The following is a 19,963-nucleotide window of genomic DNA, read 5'->3' on the forward strand; positions in this document are numbered from 1 at the left end:
GAAAGGCAGAACAGGTCTGAGTAACCAATGCTCCTGATGTTGGCTGTCCTGCGGTTCCCTGCCTTGCTTCCCTTAATGTTTAAGATGCTGATCTCCCCAAAGTAACTCCCATCACTGAGGACCACGAACTGGGTGATCCCATCGTCAGCCACGACAGCCAGCTTGCCCTCTCTCAGGGCCACACAGTTGCAAAGGGTAAGGAGAACTGGAATGCAACCCTGCCGAGTCCTGGGCTGTGCAGCTGCGGCCACAATGCATCACACGGATGGCTGACTCTGGGAAGCAGGAGATGGACACCTGCATTTCACTCTTGTTTGGTCTCTGCTTTTGCAGCATCCCCAGGAGCACCCCCATCAGGCAGAAGGTCGCTCCCACACATCTTCATCTGGCTTTCCAGGTGACTGAGACGCTGCTTCACTTTCATCTGGGTGGCATTGTACTCGGCCAGGAGCCGTGCAAACCTGGTCTGCAGGGTGTCAAGGGAGGACTCCAGGTGCTCTACCTTCTCCTCAATATCCTTGGGGTCCGCCCCAGCCTTGGCCACGTCCTCGTCAATCAGGTTGTCCTTCATCAGGATCTGCCGTCCCTTCTCCTCCAGAGCTTTCTTGGCTTCTGGATATTCAGTGAGAGCCTCCATCAAATCATCTTTAGAAAGGCAGAACAGGTCTGAGTAACCAATGCTCCTGATGTTGGCTGTCCTGCGGTTCCCTGCCTTGCTTCCCTTAATGTTTAAGATGCTGATCTCCCCAAAGTAACTCCCATCACTGAGGACCACGAACTGGGTGATCCCATCGTCAGCCACGACAGCCAGCTTGCCCTCCTTGATGATGTACATCTCCCTCCCAATGTCTCCCTTCTTGCAGATGTAATCCCCTGGGCTGAACACTGCGGGCCGCAGCTTGAGCACAAGCTCCACCAGCAGCCCCGCCTCGCAGTCTTGGAAGATGCGGACCTTCCTCAGAGTGTCCAGGTGCACGTTGATGGCGATCTCGGCCTTCAGCTTGTCTGGGAGACTCTTGAGCACCTCCTTCTCATCCACTGTCTTCTTGTTTGCCCACAGGTAGTCAAACCACCGGATCACCCGTGTCTCCAAGTCCTTGGTCACCTTGCGGAATTGCATATACTGCTTAATGGAGTCAATCTTGGACTGGAACTCGGCCCGTGAAGCATTCATGTTTGAGATCATGGATCCCACATTGCCGACAATGGTGGCAAAAATCAAGACTCCCACTAGGAAGTCTATGACCACAAACAGATACTCCTCATCCTTCACAGGGGGTGGGGTCTCTCCGATGGTGGTCAGGGTCAAGGTGGACCAATAGAGACTATAAATGTACTTCCTAGAGAGGCGCCCATACTCTGGGTTTGAGATGTTTGGATAGACCCAGGAATCTGTCCCAAAACCAATGAACTTGGAAATGGCAAAGTAGATGCAGGCATTCCAGTGGATAATGATGAGGATGTATAAGACCAAGTTCCCAATCCTGAATAAATTAGGGTAGTTGGTCCTTGTCTCTGTGCGGTCAAAGAACTCAAAGAGCCGGGCAAGCTTCAGTAGGCGGTTGAACCTCAGCTCTGGGTAGTTTACACCCAACTTAAAATAAGCCAGGTCTGTGGGGACCAGGGACAACATGTCCAGCTTGAAGTGCACGGTCTTTGTGTAATGCTTCCACAGCCTCTGTGCATCCTTGACCATCAAGCCTTGCTCAAGGAAGCCTGAAGAAAAAGATGGAAGTCACTGGGCATGGAAGAGGCTGCTATTTTTTTTTTTTTAACCATAGCCCATAGAAAGATATACACCTTGACTAAATAAGATGTAGTTATACATACATAACAGAAAAAATTTCAAAAACCACATTTACCCATTACTATGAAAATATACTCTGATGTTTTCTAGTCTATGATGTTCTAGCCTGTTTATTCAGTTAAAAATGTAGATTAATTGGGTAAATTTGAATGTGGACTGGTGTTTTATATCTACATATATATTATATAATATATATAGTTTATATATATTATATAATATATATAATATATATAATATACATATTATATATATAATACATATAATATATATATTGTTTATATATGTATATAATATATATAACATACATATATATATATATATATATAGTTTATTTATTTAAGTAATCTCTACACCCAATGTGGGGCTTGAACTCATGACCCCAAGATCAAGAGTCACATGCTCTTCTGACCGAGCCAGTCAGGAGCCCCTGGATGTTGTATTCTAAAGATGCATCCTTTAAAGTTAGAGATAACATGTTAAAGTGGTCCAAGGTTGGCTTTAAAATACTCCAGCCAAGAAAAGGGTGTGGGGAGGTATATGAAACATTAGCAAAATATTGATAACTGTTGAAGCTGAGTGAAGGTACGTGGGGATTCATGATCCTACTGTCTCTGATTTTGTGTATGTTTGGAAAATATTAATGATACAAATTTTAAGAGCATAGGTCATGGCCTATCAAACTGATTTCACCCGTCCCTAATGGGGCAGGACCTGCCTTTTAAACACATTGCCTAGGGAAGCAGTAGTTCTTTCTGCCTGCACATTACTGTCATCCAAGGAGCTCTGAAAACATAGGAAGCTGAGATCCACCCCCAAAGAATCAGACTGGAGCTGAGCTGGACACTGGAGAGTCACTAGGCGTTATTACTGGTGAAATCAATCAAATAGGCAGAGATTTGCATTCTTTCGTCTTTTTTTTTTAAACATTTTCAAACATGAACAAAAGTAGAGAGAATAATAAAATGCATGTTTTTTTTAGATTTTGGTAAGCATCAGAATTATACTGAGGACTCTGTAAAATCCAGAGTGCTGGGCTGTTCCCAAAGTTGGTTCCGTAGGTCCGAGGTCTACCTCTTAACAAGGTCTGGGTGATGCTGCTGCTGAACCAGGGCCACACTTGAGGGCTAGATGGAGGTAGGATTGCCCCCTGTGAAAAGCAAACTTCAAGTCTGCTGTCCCATGGTAGGGCCACCCTGCTTCCCAGTCCCCCATTCCCTGTTTCATTCTTTGGTTACCCTTGTGTTTATTGAGTACTTACATTACTATGTGGCACTCCTAGTGCCTTGGGGCTCCTCACTACTTTCTTAATAATATCTTTTCTCAATTCTGAAGATGTTTCCCCTTGGAGTATGGTCCACGGCCATTTGGTTTCCGTGCCTACCTGCCTTCCCCATGAGGGTTTCTGCTGAATCTCAGATTGCCAGGGATAGTACCCAAGCACAAAAAGGGGTAGGATCACTGTCCTAGTGCAGGTAACTTGTCCCACTGAAACTTGGTTGAAATAGAGATAGGTGGCTCAGTGAGTCGGGCCACCCACGGAGCTCCTGTGTCTTGGTAGGCTTATGTGACCATGAAGTGGCAGGCCACAAGGACTGTCTAAGTTACCCACACAAGCCTCAAGCTGCATATTAGAGATCTTCTCGGTTATGGTACTGGGCACCACGTGGAAGCAGGGTTCCCAGTCTGGCCCTGTGAAATAGTGATTGTGGACTTTAGGCCAGTTACTCAGTGTCTCTGGGCCTCAGTTTCTATATTTTTTAATTCAATTCAATTCAATTCGATTCAATTCAATTCAATTTATTTTAATTTTATAGAGAGAGTGTGAGTCAGGGAGAGGGGCAGAGGGAGAGGGAGAGAGAATTCCAAGCAGGCTCCATCCTCAGTGTGGTGATGTAGGGCTCGATTCTCCAACCCTGGGAACATGACCTGAGCTGAAATCAAGACTTGGATGCTCAACTGACTGAGCCATCCAGGTGCTGCTGGGCCTTGGTTTCTCAATCAGCAAGATGGAAATAATCACACCTGTGTTTTTTGTCTCATGCAGCGGTTCTAATAAGAAAACAAGATGTACTTGAAATGTTTTGTACACTGTGAAGCCACACAGAGGCTTGCTGCTGGGATCTGGTGGTATTTGTATTGACAACTATGGCCTGGTTTCTAGCTCAAAAATCTTGAGAATGGCAAGCCGGGCCTCTGCCAGCTGATGTGATGTCTTTGTGCAGGTCAGAAAAAGGTGCCCCAAGAATGAACAGCTTGGAGCTTAAGGGATTTTAGCCTCCACTCACAACCAGAGGCGATCTGAGAGAGGTCATCATTCACCTGGGCCCTGTTTCCAATTTTATTCCTCCATATATCTAAAAGCCATGGAGTAACACGTCCTGGATCCTCTGACTGTCCAGGAAAAGAACTCCAAGATCGACAGAGCTCTCCCTCCTGTTTCCTGCGATATTGAATGGTCACTGCTGGAAGCATCCTTTGAGAGATGATGGTCTTATTTCACAGGTCATACAAATGAGGCCCAGAGAGACAGCTTGACTTGCTCAAGGTCACACAGTTTGTTGGCATAGCAAAGACCAAAACCCAGGTATCTTGACCTCTGCTAAAGAGTCGTTGTAGAGAGAGCTTGAGGCGGTACCACACCCTCACCGTTGGTACATCCTCAGACCTGCCTGGGCTCTTGTGGTCAGAGGTAGGTAATGTTCACCACTTTGGATCTCCTGAACCTGCCCTGTGGTCCCCGTGGTCCCCCTCCTGATGCACAAAGTCAATCTGTGGCCTGGCCATGAGAAGTCCCTGGGCCTGGGCCCACTCACCTGTCCGAGCTCGCACCAGCAGATCCAAGCCATAGAGGACATCTGCCGAGTAGTCCAGGACTAGCCACAGCATCACGTGGTCAGACTGCAGCTCATCAAAACAGGCCCTAAACACGCGAGGGAAGGAGTGGGTGTGTCTGGGGCTGGGTCCAACACAGGCATCAGCTCTGTGCCTTCATCTTGGTATCAGCCCTGCCTGCAGGGTTCGTGCCCCAGTGTCATCACCCCAGACTCGGATGAGGAGACCCAGGTCTGAGAAGCTTTTCTGTCCCAAAGGTCACAGAGCTCCTGCGAAGAGCTGGGATGGACCCCAAAGAGTGGGCCCTTGTCGCCTCTCAACAGTAAGCGTTGAGATCCCAGGAAGGGAAGTTTTTCTAGGCCTCACTGGTGGAGTCACGTGAAGAGATTGATCACTTGCCCTTCCTAGGGTCTAAGAATTGCTCAGACATGAACAACCAAACCAGCCAGTAAATATTTTCTATTTTCTAGATCTTTATGCTCACTATTTCTCATACAGACTATACCCCCAAACGCCCTCTTCACCTCAAAAGAGCAGCAGCCAGCTCCTGTGTCCCCACCCTGCAGCGTACTCAGCAACTGGAGCCCCCTGCTGCCTCCTCAGAATAGCAGTGTCCCTGCAGCCCCTGAGCCTGGCTTGCACAGAAGCAGCTCGCCCACGGATCCCCATCCCGCAGGCAGGCTAGGAGGGGTCCCAAGTTCTCCCCTTTCTCACTCCCACACTTACCCTCAGAACAGCAGGAGATGCTCCCCTAATGCAGATAATCCCCAAAGCCCCCTCTTACACTCAGTAGTAGGTCTCCTCCCCATCCTCACAGAAGCAGCGGCTGTCTTGCGGGCTTGCTCAGGATTGTCCCAAAGCCCCCCTACCTTCCCTGCACGTCAGCCTGCATCCTTGTCCTAAAGGCCTGCCTGAAAGGGCCCCCAACCCCCTCACTTACTCTCAGTGAGTAGCAGCTTCCCCTTATCCTGCCCTAAAGCTTGCTTGGAAAAGTCCCAAAGCCTTTCATGTACTTCCAGAAGAGCAGCCGCTTACCTCTCTGTCCCCCAAACGCTTGCTCTGAAACTTCCCAAAGCCCTGACCCCTTCAGAAGGGTAGCCTCCTCACCCTCCCCTTGCAGAACGCCCAAGCCCCGCCCCTCAGGAGCCTAGCCTCCCCCTCCCCCTACAGAAAGCCCAGGCCCCGCCCCTTCAGGAGCGTAGCCTCCCTCTCCCCCTGCAGAACGCCCAGGCCCCGCCCCCTCAGGAACCTAGCCTCCCCCTCCCCCTGCAGAACGCCCAGGCCCCGCCCCCTCAGGAGTCTAGCCTCACCCTCAATGTGCAAAGCGCCCAAGCCCCGCCCACCCCGGGAAGAGCCGCTGCCCGCCCCTGTATGCCTGCCTCCTGGGCTTGCACAGGAAGGCTCCAAAGCCCACCATTTTAGGAAACGTGGCCTGTTGCCCCTGCCTCCATGCCCCGTACCTTACTCAGAAATGCCACACGGACTCCCGCCAGCCCCATCAGAGGAGAAACAAGGTATCCCTACATCTCTCTCCTACAGACTTTCTCAGAAATGCCCCAAAGCCCCTTGCCCACAGGGAGCTGCATCTCTGTCCTGCAGCTTAATCAGGGATGCTCAAAGGTCCTGTTTGCCTTCAGAAGAACATAGCCCCTTGGCATCCCCATCCTGTAGGTTTGCTCAGAAAAGCCCAAGCCCCCAGCTCCCCCTCAGAGAAGCAGCATCTTGCTCCTGTATTCCCCAAACACAGATTTCATAGGGGACCCTAAACCCTCACTCCCCAGGCCCCTTATTAGGGGAGTTAGCAACTCACCCTGCACCTGCCTCCTACAGTTTGTTTATAAAAGTTCCACAGCCTCCACTTCTCCCCAGAAGAACAATAACTTGCCCCTGCATCTCACAAGTACATTTGTAAGGAATTTCCTGAAGCCCCTGTGTACCCTCACCCTGCATCTCTGTCCTGTGGGCCTTCTCAGGAGCACCCCAAAGGCCCTGGCTGCCCTCACGAGAGCAGCAGCTTGCATCCCAGCCCTGCGACTTGCTTGGGGGAGGCCCACAGCCCAAAGCTTACAGTCAGAGAACTGTGACCTCCCCTGCATCCTTGTCTTGCAGGCTGCTCAGGAATGCCCACCCCCACCCCCCTACTTCCCCTCAGAAGAGTAGCTACTCGGCCCTGCATCTTCCTCCTACAGCCAAATTAAGAAGGCCCCGAGGTGACCGGACCCTTGCTGTCCCTAGCAAGCAGAGGCCCCCACCAGTGCTTCAGAGAACTCTGGTGGTCTTCTTTTAGAGCCTCCTTATAGATGGAGAAATGGGGACACTCAGTTGGATGGTGGCTGTGTGGGGACCAGAAATCCAGCCCCCTGAGTGGGACTCAGAGCTCTGTCTTGAGGCCTGGCTGCCCTCACCCCTCCCTGCCCCTCTACCCCTCCCCCTGCCCATGTGGAGACACTGCCCCATACCCCTACCTGCATACCAGCAGACACCAGTTATAGAAGACAGGCAGGGCGATGACCGTCAGCCAGTGGTAGTACACGTTGCTGGAGGGGTCCACCACCATGGTGTCCTTCTTGTTTCTAGAAACACCGACACACGAACAGTGCAGTGTGTTGAAAATCACAGCGTTGGAGGGTCTTAGAGACCTGGATTAGCCTAGAGACCCTAGGGCAACTGCAGGCTAAACTTGAGACACAGGTCCTGTCAGTCTCAGGGGGGTCACATGGGGTGTCCCCTCACTGGAGGGGACAGGCTTGGAGAAGGCAGACTCTGGAGGTCCTTCCCTCCTAGCTCAGCTTCCTAGGAAGCTACGGTTGACAATAAAATCATGGTGATGATTTCCCATGTGCCTGTGGTATCACCTACATCCTTCAGCGTGCTGAGAATAAAATGCCGCATGGTAATGTTGGAAGCATCTGGGGGGAGCTCTGTGAAATCTGATTCCCAGGGCCCACTCAGACATGCCCCCCCCCCACCCGGGACCGGGGCCTGAAAATGTACATTTAAACACTGCCCGGTGGTTCTGAGGCGGCTTCTCTCTGGACTGCATTTGGGAGCCCTGTAGCATTTCCGAGGGAGTCTCTGATTTGCTAACTGCATTTGAGCAGATGACTTGAAGACATTTTCAAGCACTTGGAGCCATTCTCCTATCAAAAACAACTAGCCTGGGAATCTTCTAGGTTATGTGGGCCAACACTGAAGGAAGCAATAGCTTAGGGTGCTTTCTGTTTTTATTGTCAGGATTTTCTGAGGATTAGAGGTTCTAGATGGTACTGGAGATTCTTCTTTTTCTTTGGCTCCATGTGTCTTCTCCCCCACCCCATATGTCCCATGTGCTGGCCCAGGCCTGCGGAGCTGCTCCCATGCCCCAGAGGAGACACTGGCATGCCTTCCACCTTTGCTTTGACTCAGCAGGTACAAGATCAACAGCTCACTGACATGTCTCTGGAATGTTCCCAACGCACACCACGCCTACGTGTTGAGTAAAGTTTATGAATATAGTATTTTCTAGTGCCCAGGATTAGGCTTCAGCTTACCCCGACTGTGCAGACAGGCAAACAGAATGTGGGGTGGGGGCGGGGGTGGGGTGGGTGAGCACAGGAGGAGTCTCCCAGGGACAGCCCCTAATTGCTCACCCAAGGCTGCAGACAACCATCTTTACCTATAAGCCCCCTCTGGGTGCTCAGAGCTGGGGCAGGACTCTCCCTGCAGAGCGAGTGGGCCCCTCACACCATCTCAGGAAGCCTGATCCCCACCTGGGTCCAACTCCGCTCCCGCAGCCCTAGGCAGCCCCTCTCCAAGGGCCCACGCTAAGGCCTGACAACAAGGCTCTCAGACTCACAGGACCGATACAGGGATCAAGCCTGCTATGACCACACACCCTCTCTTTGGAGGCAACTCTTCTCAGTACTTACTCCTCTTGTTTTGTGCCGTTTTTCTTTTTCTCTTCTTCCTTTTTTTCTTTCTCCTCCTTTTTCGCCTTGTCACTGGATGATACAGGGTGACATTTAGCAATTTTCCTATGCCAAGGATGCTACCGCAGTGGAGAGGGTAGGCAACAGTGACATGGAGGAGAGGGTGTGGTGTAGGAAATGGATATTTCTAGCACGGTGGGATGACAGGAGGCTACTGATTTTGTTACTATTATTCCTGAGGAGTGAGGTGAACCCCCCCCCCCCAGGTGAACTGCCCCATTAAAGCATACATTGTATACATACATCAAAGTATACATAGTGGCTGATGTTCTGCAATTTCTGACCCATTTTCATGAGCCCCTAGGAAGTCACAAAGAGCTTGAGACCATTTTGAGGTAATGGGAAATGAACCCAGATCCACACATTTAGGGAGGAAAAGTCACTCAGTTTTGGAAGTCACATGTAAAGGTTTTTTGTTCCGAACGGAAGGATATGGCTTGTTGGCTGTTCTTAAAACCCATCTGTGTATCAAATGAAAGGCTGGCCCTTGATGAGAAAGCCAGGGAGGAAAAGGGAAGCAAAATCTGCACAGACAGGAACAGGTTTGCCACGTAATGGCAAATCTCGGAGTCATCTGAGGAAAACACAGCCATGTTCAGACACTTATCCAGAGTTGGCTGGACTGTGAGGCTGGGGGCTGGATAGCCCCCTTCTGTCCTCATCTGCAGGAAGGTTCTGGGAGTGCAGGTGTCTCCTCAACACATGGCTTTACTCTGCTTCCTCTTCTTTATTGCACAACGTTATGGGTTAGCGCTGTTATAAAGGTTATGTGTTAATAGTCATATGTGTTCTGCAAAGCACGCATTATTGCCCATCGAACAGTTGAGGAAACCAAGGGGAAAGGTAAAAGACCCTCCCTGCCTCCGGGGAACCCATCAGACTCATCCACAGACCCCTCTGATTCCCCTACTCCACATCCTGGAGCAAGTCACGGGTTGAAAAATAAGTGTTTGCTGATTAAACACTCGTTGAAAAAGACCAATATACTTCACACAGCATTTCCTAAGGAAATAATCAAAGATGTGTGCAAACATGCGTGCAGAAAAATAATCACTACTTACTTCTACCAGTCAAAAGCATAAGCAATCTAATCCTACAACCGGAGGCGATCCATCAGCCATGGAATTCTAGGAGGCCCCTTAAAATGATGTTGTGGAAGAATATCTGGTGACACAGGAAAACGTTTTTAATATTTCTCCAAGTTAAAAGCAGACTGCAAAAGAGCTTAGAGTAATAGCTGTATAAGTTTTCTATTGCTGCCAGAACAGACTGCCACAAATTTAGTGTCTTAAAACAACACAAACTGCAGATCTGTAGGTCAGAAGTCCGAGTCTCCCCAAACTGAAATTGAGGTGTCGTCAGGGCCGTGATCCTTTCTGAAGAATCCAGGAAAGAATCTGTTTTCTGCTCATTTGGACTGTTGGTGGAATTTAATTGCTTGCAAGAAGAGGACTGAGATGCTCATTTTCTCACTGGCTGTATGCTGAGGGCTTTCCCAGCTTTCAGAGGGTGCTGTATCCTTGGTTCCTGGCATCCTTCTTCTGTGTTCAAAGTCAGCAGCAAGAGGTAGAGTCCTTCTTGAGATGCCATCCCTCTGGTTCTCTGCAGCTGGAGAGGTTCTCCACTTTTAAGGATGCATGCGATTAGACCGGACTCACCTTGATAATCCAGGATAATTTCCCCATCTCAAGGTCCTGAAATTTAATCACAACTGCAAAGTCCCTTTTGCTGTGTGAGGTAAGTCACAGGTGGTGGGTATTAAGGCATGGACATTTGGGGGAGCCCTTATGTCACCTTCCACAGCCTGTCCACTGGCCTTCAAAGATTTACATCCATCCCATGGGCTAAATGCATTCACCCTCATTCCAAGACCCCTAAAGTTTCATTCCATTATTAAATCGACTCAGAGTCCAAAAGTAGCATCAAATTCTCATCAGCTCAAAAGTCCCAAATCCTCTCATCTAAACCAGGTCGAGGGGAGACTCTAGGTGTGAATCATCCTAGGGCATGAGTCGCTCAACTTGTGATCCCGTGACACTAAAATCATCTACTCTGAAGATACAACGGAAGGGCAGATTTAGGATATCAGTTATAGATATTCCAGTTCAAAAAGGGAGAAGCGAAGGACAGAAGAGTTACTAGTCCCAAGCAGTTCTGAAATCCAGCAGGGCAATTGCCAGTTCATCTCAAGGCCTAGGAACAATCCTCTGTGGTTTTCGTGGCTCCACGCTCTGGGCTCAAGGCTCTCTCTGAGCCATCTCTTCCTTCTCATTAAGGGAGTACCTGTCTGTTTGTAGCTGAGTATTCTAATCAAGATGTTTCCTGCATCTAGAATTTAGGGGTCCCATAATCTTCCTCTATTTCATATTGTTTCTCTTGCTTCACGTCCAAGCCGGCAGTGTTTCTGCTGGTATAGAATCTTCCAGAACATTGCATGTCATCTATATCAGAGGGATTCACTGTGTTAGACAAGAGGCTCATCCTCAGATCTGTGAAATCCCTTCTTGTATTTTTGGCTTCTGCTGGGATGGCTGAGGGGAGTTATGAGTCACACCCTTCATCTCTTCAGGAGAGTCTTTTGTTGAATACTCAGAACTTTTGATCTCTCTGAGGTATTACCAGAAGGTTGCTCAGCCACACACCCGACTTTTTCCAAAGCACGCTTTCCTGACAGTTTTCAAAATTTAGTGTCTTTTCCATTTGAGTAGGCTGAGAATTTCCAAAATCATGAAGTCCTGCTTCCTTTCTGTTTAAAGTTCTTCCCTCAATATCTCCCTCTCCTCTTGGGTTTTACTGTAAGCAGCAAGAAGACACCAGTCTGCACCTTCAACACCTTTGGTTGAAAATATCCTCAGCTAAATATTCAAGCTCATTGCCTATCCGATCTGCTATCCACCTGCCTGCAGGTTGTAATTGCACTGAGCTTTCTGCCACTGTAAACCTAGATTCCCCTTTCTCCAATTTCCAATAGCCTACTCCTCACTTATGTGCAAGTCCTTACCAGCAGCATCCTGGAAGCCCAGGGTTCTACTAGTAGTCAGTTTACAACCATTCAAGCACAAGGTGCTTCAGCGAAACAGGTTTTCTCTGTGATACTCCTTATTTCCTTCTGAGCCCTTACCAGCAGAGTCTTTAACATCCATATTTCTACTACCAATCTGTTCAAAGCTATCTAGGCTTTCCTTTTTAAAATTATGCTCCTTGGGGCGCCTGGGTGGCTCAGTCGGTTGAGTGTCCGACTTTCAGCTCAGGTCCTGATCTCACGGTTCATGAGTTCAAGCCCCACATCAGGCTCTGTGCTGACAGCTTAGAGCCTGGAGCCTGCTTCAGAGTCTGTGTCCCCCTGTCTCTCTGCCCCTGCCCAGCTTGCTTTCTCTCTCTCTCTCAAAAAAAAAAAAATAAATAAACATTAAAAAATAAAAAATAAATAAAATTATGCTCCTCAAAAATTTTTTAGAGTCTGCTCCGAAGCCACTTCCACTTTCTTTGTTACAGCAGCACCCCACTCATGGTATCAAAAGCTGTGTTATTAGTTTTCTATTGCTGCCCTAACAAATTACGACAAATGTAGTGGCTGAAGACAACCTGAATGTGTTATCTTACAGTTCTGTAGATCGGAAGTCTGGTTGGTATAAGTTTAACTGGATAAAAATCAAGGTGTCGGCGGCAGCCTGTGTTTCTTTCTAGGGACTCTGGGGAGAATCTGTTTCCTGCTCACTTGGGTTGTGGGCAGAATTAAGTGCCCTGAAGCTGTAGAATCAAAGTCCTTGTTTTGTTGCTGCGGAAAATGGAGGGCTATTCCTAGCTTTGAGAGGCTGCTGTATTCCTTGCCTTGTGTCCCCCTTTCTCCTTTTTCAAAGCCAGCAATTATGGGGGCCTTCTTACAATAAAAATTCCTCCTTTCTCCTTCTGACTCATCTCTCAGACCCACTCTTCTCCCCACCTCCCCTTCCTGCTTTTAAGAATGCATGTGATTACATTGGGCCCACCTGTTAATTCAGGACAACCTCCCCACCTCAAGGTCTTCAAGTTTAATCACATTTGCAAAGTCCCCTTTGCTATATAAGGTAACCTCTCTACGGGTTCCAGGGATTAGGGTGTAGACATCTTTAGGGAGGTGGCGGTGAAATTGCTCTGCTCGCATCACTAGTCAGTATTTATTGGGCACTTACTATGTAACCAGGCACTATTCTAAGCACTGTACATGTATTAGCACATTTAGTCTTCCTTCAACCTTATAAGTAAAACATTAATACAAACCCTACTTTACAAGTCAGGAAACTGATGCAGAGAGGTCAGGTAACTTGCCCATGGTCACAAAGCTCTTTATGGATGAATTGGGATACAAAGGCACTTAAAAATATATATGTAATTTATGTTTAATATATAAATATATCATATATATGTAATTATGTGTAGCTGTAATAATAAAATAATTATTATATACAACATATAATAATTATAATATATACCAGTATATATTATATATTTCCATATATAATATGTTCTGTCTATATACATATCTATATACTCAATATATATGGAAAACCTTGGAGGGATATTTCCCAACATGTTAAGAGGGGTTATCTCTGATAATGGGATTCTACTGTTAAAATGAAGTATATTTTTTGAGGGTGTATGCTCATTGGTGCTTTTCTGTGTTTTCCAAGTTTTTGACAGTTAGTACATGAATAAACTCAATAAAAATAAAAAAAAATATTAAACTTGCTAAATGAGAAGATTAAGGACAGTCACTCATCCTCTTTCCTCTTGAATCGATAATGAAGTGTCCTTTGAAAGGTTTTCTGCCACTGAAGTCTTAATGTCAAGGCACCAGCAGAGGGCGCTGCCCACAAGCTTATCAGGCATGCTCAGACCAGCTGTGAGTTTAATTACATCAGGTCACAATTTGTGGAGGGGCTGGGGGAGGTTACCAACCTGCTGTGGGCCCATGAAAGACTCACCACCATCCAACTGCATCCCCCAATCCACCCAGCACTGCCCCGAAAGACCTATACAGAGCTGCAAACGATGCCTGTTGGGCTGGGAACAGTTTGCTCTGGGAGACAGAAAAGTTATTCAAGGACCCATGGACTAAGTTAAAATGCCAGAAACATGGTGGAAGGATGGGGAAGGGTGTCCATCAGAATTGTTTCTGTAACTCTGTGCCCAGATTGTCACATTTTGGGACAGTCCACAATTTTTTCCTTCGGTCCTTGGCCTGCAGTGTGGACCCATGATTTGAACCCATCTGAAAAGATTTATAAGAGCCTGATGCAACCAACACCATCCGCCCCCATCCTCGCCCATATTCCAGCCCCAGAACAGAGGAGCCTAGAGACCTACAGGACCTCTGTCCGTGGTTTCCAGTGCCCTGAGCCTGTCTCTGACTGTGGGACTCAACATGGGGGTTTCAAGGGTATTTAATATCAAGTTTGGCTTTAGATCAAGCACATATCACAATAGCTACTATTTTGCAAATTAAATAATTTCATTTATCTTGATTGCTGGCATTTGGGTCTCTGGATTTGATACCCACATTTCTGCAGACAAAATGCAACTAAGTTTCATGGAGGGAAATGGTAAAAACTTCTATCCAAGGAACAAAAGGAAATAGGAAAAAGCCTTGGCACATTTCTCCTCAGTTGGAAGGCAGGTAATTTGGATTTCTTGCTGATATTGATGGTTTTTTCCCTAAGTTCCAACTGAGACTCCCTCCTGTGCCTGCCCCCGGGGTATTCCATAAAGAAGTCTGGCGAATGGTGCACACCCACACGTGTATGATCACACACATGCAACACTTCCTCCCTGGGCTCTTGAGTGGCACTTGCCAGAATCACACATCAAACTGATCTGCCAGCTCAGCGTCTGGTGATAAAAAGTAATTACAGCAGGGTCACCATTTCAAGAGGCTATTCTCTGGAAATACAGTATTTAAATCCCCTCTTCCCATTGTCCTAATTACTCCCTCCAAATTGGCCTGAATTGGCCTTATGACAAGGGCATTTCACTGGCACCCTGGAGCTTGGGGTTGTCGAATGGAAAATGCATTCTCATCATGAAGGAGAATATCCACTGCTCTGTAAAGGAACTCTGAGTTTGCACCCTCAAATACAGAAGCGATAGAGGATGTCAAAGCTTAAACCATGTATGCATTATAGATGAGAAAAATGAGGGTTGCTCAAAGAAGTCATACAGACCAGGTCCCTTCCCCATTTGTCCATGGGGATGGAATTTTGGAGAAAGGAACAAGATTCTAGAATGATCTAGTGGTGTTCTAGAAGTGTGGGAAGCGAAAGGATTTCAGCAGGGAGGCGAAGCTGGGACATCTATGGGGAGGTAGGTGGCCAGTGGGACCAGGGAGGGTGAGGGGGCTCTGCTGGGGAGCAGAGGTACTCACTCCTCTGAGTTGTTGCACATGTTGGTGTTGTTTCTGGCCAGCGGCCAGCCACTGCTGGAAAGTAAAGAGAACGCGGCATGGGAATCTGAACTCAGTTCCAACTACTGGGGACCATTTGCCCCAGGTGGTTAGGCTGGCACCTCCCCACACCCTGTCCCCCAGGCCTTTTCACACACCTCTCAGGACCTGGGGTGTTGTTATTGTCAGAACAAACATTTTTTGACTGGCTAGCTCTAGGGGGAAGAGAAGATGAACATTTGGCTCAACTGAGGCTTCTGAATAGAGAGTTAACTATGCGCATCCCACCCAGAATCCTGGCCTCAAGTTCCACCCCATTTCATTCAGTTTAACAGTGTGCCAGGAGCTTTGAGGGACGCAGACATGAACCCTATGTGGTTCCTTCCCAGTGGGTGCATTCAGGTGGAGCGAGTCGAGCACCTTCAGCAGCAGATGGACACATTTGGCGGCAGCAGCAGCAACTTACCCCCCTCATCTGCGCAGGCAGGGGCTCTCAAAAGGGGCCCTCCCTCAAAAACCCAATCACAGCAGCTACTTCCGGCTTGCAGGGCAAAAAACAGACCATGAGCAGAACTGTCCCAGTTCTGCATCTATCCGGCTCTGGGCCCTTGTCCCCACATTAATCTTAAAACTTCAGGGTCTGCCACCCCAGTTTTACGTGAGAATCTGCTAGAAAGTGGAGGCTGGTTTTGCGCCCAGCTACACGTTTATTTAAAGCTGAATCACACGGTCCTTTGCGGCATTCTGTAGGAAAAGCTATTATCTCAGAGTGCTCAATTGCCAATAGACATTTTTGACACAGCTAGTTTAAGGAAGCCAGCATGGCCTCACAGAGCTGGCGGGTGGCTTGCCTGTCTGCTGTCACTGCAGACACCTCATAGAAGACCTCCAGGACCAAGGCCAGTGGCCTGTGATCCTCTTGCCTGACTCTCAGGGCACCTCTTCTCTTCTGTGATGATGAACATCCAGCCAAATGCCATCCTGGTACTTCTGCCCACCACTGCTCAAGTCTCCCTCTCACCATCCATTACATGGCTCTAACTATTTGTTTTGGGATTGGTTCTGATCACCAGACCCGCCCCCCTCCCCTGCCAAGCAATTTCCCAATTCCTATGAAGTTAGGAAAGATGCAGTGGCCTGTGTTTACCACATCTCTGTGTCTGGGATGTCATAAGGCCAAACCATTAGAATAACCAAGACCTGTCTCTGAATACACTTTGCTTTGCCAATGGGATTTGCCTGGAAAATCCAAAGTCTTCCTCCCCCAGGAAGCCTCTCTAATTGATCCGCCACTAGCCTGCATGAGCCTGCCCACTCTGAACCCTCAGGCAAGTGACCAGGCATCTGTGGTACAGTCGGGACCTGGCCCTGATGGGATCCTAGCCCAGCTCTTTGCTCATCTGGTCACATTGGGAAATGGACAAAGAGGCTTATGTTCATCTTCATTAGGCTAAGGTTGTAGATAGGATAATTTGATCAAGTTAACAAAAGAAGTCTTTGCTTGTCCACAAGGAACTGAACCACTCTGGCTGGCTCAGTAGCAAACCTCTCTCCCCACCTCCTCCTCCCCCATCTTCTCTTCTCCCTTATCTGCCATCCATCCTTTCTTTATGGCTCAGCAGTGAATAGCATGCTGGCCTTGCAGTCATGGAGCTATCTCTCAGTCTAGGATGCCTGGCCCTGGGAACCTGCGACGGCCCTGCACACATCCCCATTCCCACCAGCACCCAGGCCCTAGGTGGTCCTTCCCCAAGCCCAGAAACCCCAAGGGTTTGTGGTCTAAGCCCAGCCAATCATCACACCTTTCCCAGCAGGGAGACTAAACGTGGCTCCCCTAGAGTGGTTGATAGCAAGAAATTTCCTTGAACTCTCATATTTTATCTTAAATATGCTTGCACATTTTTCAATCTACTGCATAATCTATAATAAACCTATAACACGTATATACAAACATGGAAGCAAAATGGAAGTACCAGGAAGATCCATCTTGCTTCCTCTGAGGCCTCATGACCTTCACTCCCCAGGGGCCCTTGGATGCCCATTTGAGAGACTCACACCTGAGCCCTTTTTCTCGTTCAACAAAAAAAACACACAGGATTTTCTCCAACAATTATATAGGGACCATTTGGTCTGCAATAACCAGGCTTGTTTTCACCTTTACATCTTATAAATCTTGGCATTATCTACAGAATTCAGCCCCCTTTTCCAGAAAGCAGATTCTGAGCAAGAGGCTTCCTGTTTGAGAGGCTCAGAGGTGGTCAACCTCCCCCTCCATGTCTTAGCTCTCCTTCCCTCCAACAGCCCAGAGGGTCCTGAAGAGACATTCTGCTACTAGCCACACTCAATTCAACCTGTGGTGGCCCAGTGGTCTCCCTGCTGGTCACGGGCTGGGGAGACTTCCCAAGAACAAGAGAGGAGGGGAGGCAGCAGCTCTGAGTGTAGGGTGTGGGATTGGGGGATGTAAGTCAGCACCTGCAGATTTCTTTCACTATGTCTACACCAGACAGCACCAGCCACAGCCCCCAATCAGTCAGTGGGCCATGCAAGAAAATGCTCAGAGCCCTTGTTCTGCAGACCTCTCTCCTACCGAAAAGTAAACATTCTCTCCATCCCCCATTCTACCCCCACCTACACTCCCCAACTCCATGGTTCTTATCCTGATCTGGGGTATGATGGCTCCTCTTGAAAATTCTGACCAACCTTCAGACCTCCCTCCCAGAAGATTGCATGTAAAATTGTGGGTACCATTTAGGTAATCTCAAAGCTATGGTATTAAAGCCCCTGGCTTTTAGTAAAGTGGGTCACAGTGCAATCTGGGATGAGGGCCCTTTGATGGAGAGAGATCAAGTGAGACTAGCATCCCCAGATGTGTTTCTGAGAGCACCAATTCTAGGGGGCACTGGTGGGTACTCTGTGCAGGGTCAAATGAGGGTGGAGGTTCTGGTTAAAGGATTTCCTCTCCTGCAATCCTTCTTTGACTCGGGGCAGCCACTGTTAGAGCATGCAGTATTCCTCCACAACAGACACCTTCTTCAAGGTACAGGTCATGAGGCTGGTGCTCCGGGCCACCCACACAGTGGATCTAAGCTGCAGGAGCAAAGCAATGCTTCACCTGGTGCCAGTGGCCCATCCTCTTGGTTCCTTACCTTCTCCCTCTGTCTGGTGGCTCCTGGCTGCCCACATTTGACTGGGCATTGCTTTCTTGGCTGGATACCTCCTTGAGCTCAGCTCCACGGACACGCTCCAGGAAGGAGTCAGGTCTCTGGTCCTCGTGGTGTAAGTGCCCGGTGGCCCATGCTCGCAGTGAGATGATCAGGCGAGACAACCTGGAAGGACATGGACAGGCAGCTAGTGCAGGGAGGAAGGAGATGGAAAGCTTTCTTTTCCAGGGCTGGGGCAGAAGCAGAGATGACTGGCAGGATCCTAGGCTTGGATGTGCACCTCCACTCTGTCAGGGCCTTATTCCCTGGTCCTATACCACCTGCAGTCTGGGACCCAGCTTTCCAGATAAGGGACATTGTCTTCATTATGGCTTTGTCCTTTTAACACGAGGACTCTGCCAAAGGCATGATCCTTCAAATGGGGAATTAGCAGCTTTTCTGCTTACATTGCCTTTGTAGAGCTCTTTATGACTGGTAGGCACTGGAATAGAAAAAAATACAATTTGCAAATGGTGATAAAATTTAGAATAAGGTTTAAGGGAACAGGCACCCAGATACAAATTAGATTCTTTTCCTAACCCTTGTCTCATTGTTTGCTATACAAATTCTTGTTTCCTCCCAGCCTTGTGCACAAGTTTCCTTGCAGCTTTCCCTGACCCTTCTCCTGGAGCCAGACCCTGCCAGGCCCTCAAGTGCCTGAGACCAGCCAGCCTATATCTCCAGAGCCTGTCTTAGCTCCAGCTTTCTGTAAGAAAGCTTCCTTCAGCCCTGCCTCCTGCCTTCCCTGTCTCCTCCAGAGGGGAATGGGAAGAGAGCATGAACCCTCTTTCTTGGCATCTGGTTTCCCTGACTTGGCACCTACAGTGCATGCCACTGTTCCCAACAAAATCAGTTCTGAGCAACCTAGAACCACATCATGAGTTGTCATATGCCTTCACCCTAATAACAGACTTCGGAGCTTTGCCTAAGAAGAGTAAGTTAAAGCAAGAAAACATTCCACGCTCAAAGATGTTTACAGCTGCTGCAGACATATGTTGAGGTGCCTGCCCAGCCCAGCCTCTCTGCTCTGGACACTCTTCCTACCCCCCATCCTCCCTGTGCTGAGGGGCTGGAACCAAGATCATACCCCCTTCTCCAGCTCAGCCAACAGGCTCAGGAATGAACAAGTGACTCACAGAGAGTCACCCAAGCCTCTGAATTAAAAGCCACTCCAGGATGGGGTTGGGTGTTTCAACACAAGATTGTATAGCAAAGGCCATTTCCAGCCTGTGCCTACTGATGTGTGAACAGAGAAAGCCTGAAACAGAGGAGACATGCAGGAAAAAAAAAATCACAACGATCATGACACTCCAGGAGAAAATGAAAGGGAGAGGGCAGGTGCCTCCCCTGCTCCCGTCTCACGAGCCCCATTTGGTTCCCTTTCCACCGGACGGTCTGTCTGAGCTTGCACCAGCCTCCTGCCTTGGCCCTACCCCAGGTCTTTCGATTTGAACTGGTTTGAAGGTGTCTTCTTCCTTGCAATCAATGAGCCTTAAGACCACATTTTATTGGTAAGACAAAAACACTGGAAATCATGTAAATGCCCAGCTACAAGGGGCTGGTGAAAGAAACATTCCTCTGCAGTGAAAAATATGAAGAATAACTAGACAAATTAACTTTTGCAATAATCTTAGCCAAAACTGTAGAACACGTGATTATATAAAACTCTGGCATTGGTAGAAAAACAAATTTAGTGGAAGGAAACAATGAGCTCCGCATTTGTTGAGCACCTGTCGGG

At 48.3% G+C, this 19,963-nt stretch overlaps 1 protein-coding gene across 2 annotated transcripts in view; it reads right to left on the reverse strand.

Annotated features, from left to right (window-relative positions):
* Nucleotides 1-250: 250 nt before the first annotated feature.
* CNGA3 (cyclic nucleotide gated channel subunit alpha 3) overlaps nucleotides 251-19,963 on the reverse strand; it is a 29,864-nt gene continuing 10,151 nt past the window's right edge. Inside the window, exons 3-8 of one of the 2 annotated variants that reach the window (XM_030309025.1) lie at nucleotides 18,172-18,351; nucleotides 15,008-15,058; nucleotides 8,548-8,619; nucleotides 7,105-7,212; nucleotides 4,621-4,727; nucleotides 251-1,716 (exon numbers count right to left, since the gene is read on the reverse strand). In XM_030309025.1, coding sequence (XP_030164885.1) covers nucleotides 305-1,716; nucleotides 4,621-4,727; nucleotides 7,105-7,212; nucleotides 8,548-8,619; nucleotides 15,008-15,058; nucleotides 18,172-18,351 — 1,930 coding nt within the window. In that variant the 3' untranslated portion in view covers nucleotides 251-304. Of the gene's footprint in view, nucleotides 1,717-4,620; nucleotides 4,728-7,104; nucleotides 7,213-8,547; nucleotides 8,620-13,805; nucleotides 13,815-15,007; nucleotides 15,059-18,171; nucleotides 18,352-19,963 lie in introns of both variants that reach the window. The other variant, XM_030309026.1, reaches the window with a different exon arrangement.

Source organism: Lynx canadensis, chromosome A3 (assembly GCF_007474595.2).
Source record: "Lynx canadensis isolate LIC74 chromosome A3, mLynCan4.pri.v2, whole genome shotgun sequence".
Lineage (NCBI taxonomy): Eukaryota > Metazoa > Chordata > Mammalia > Carnivora > Felidae > Lynx > Lynx canadensis.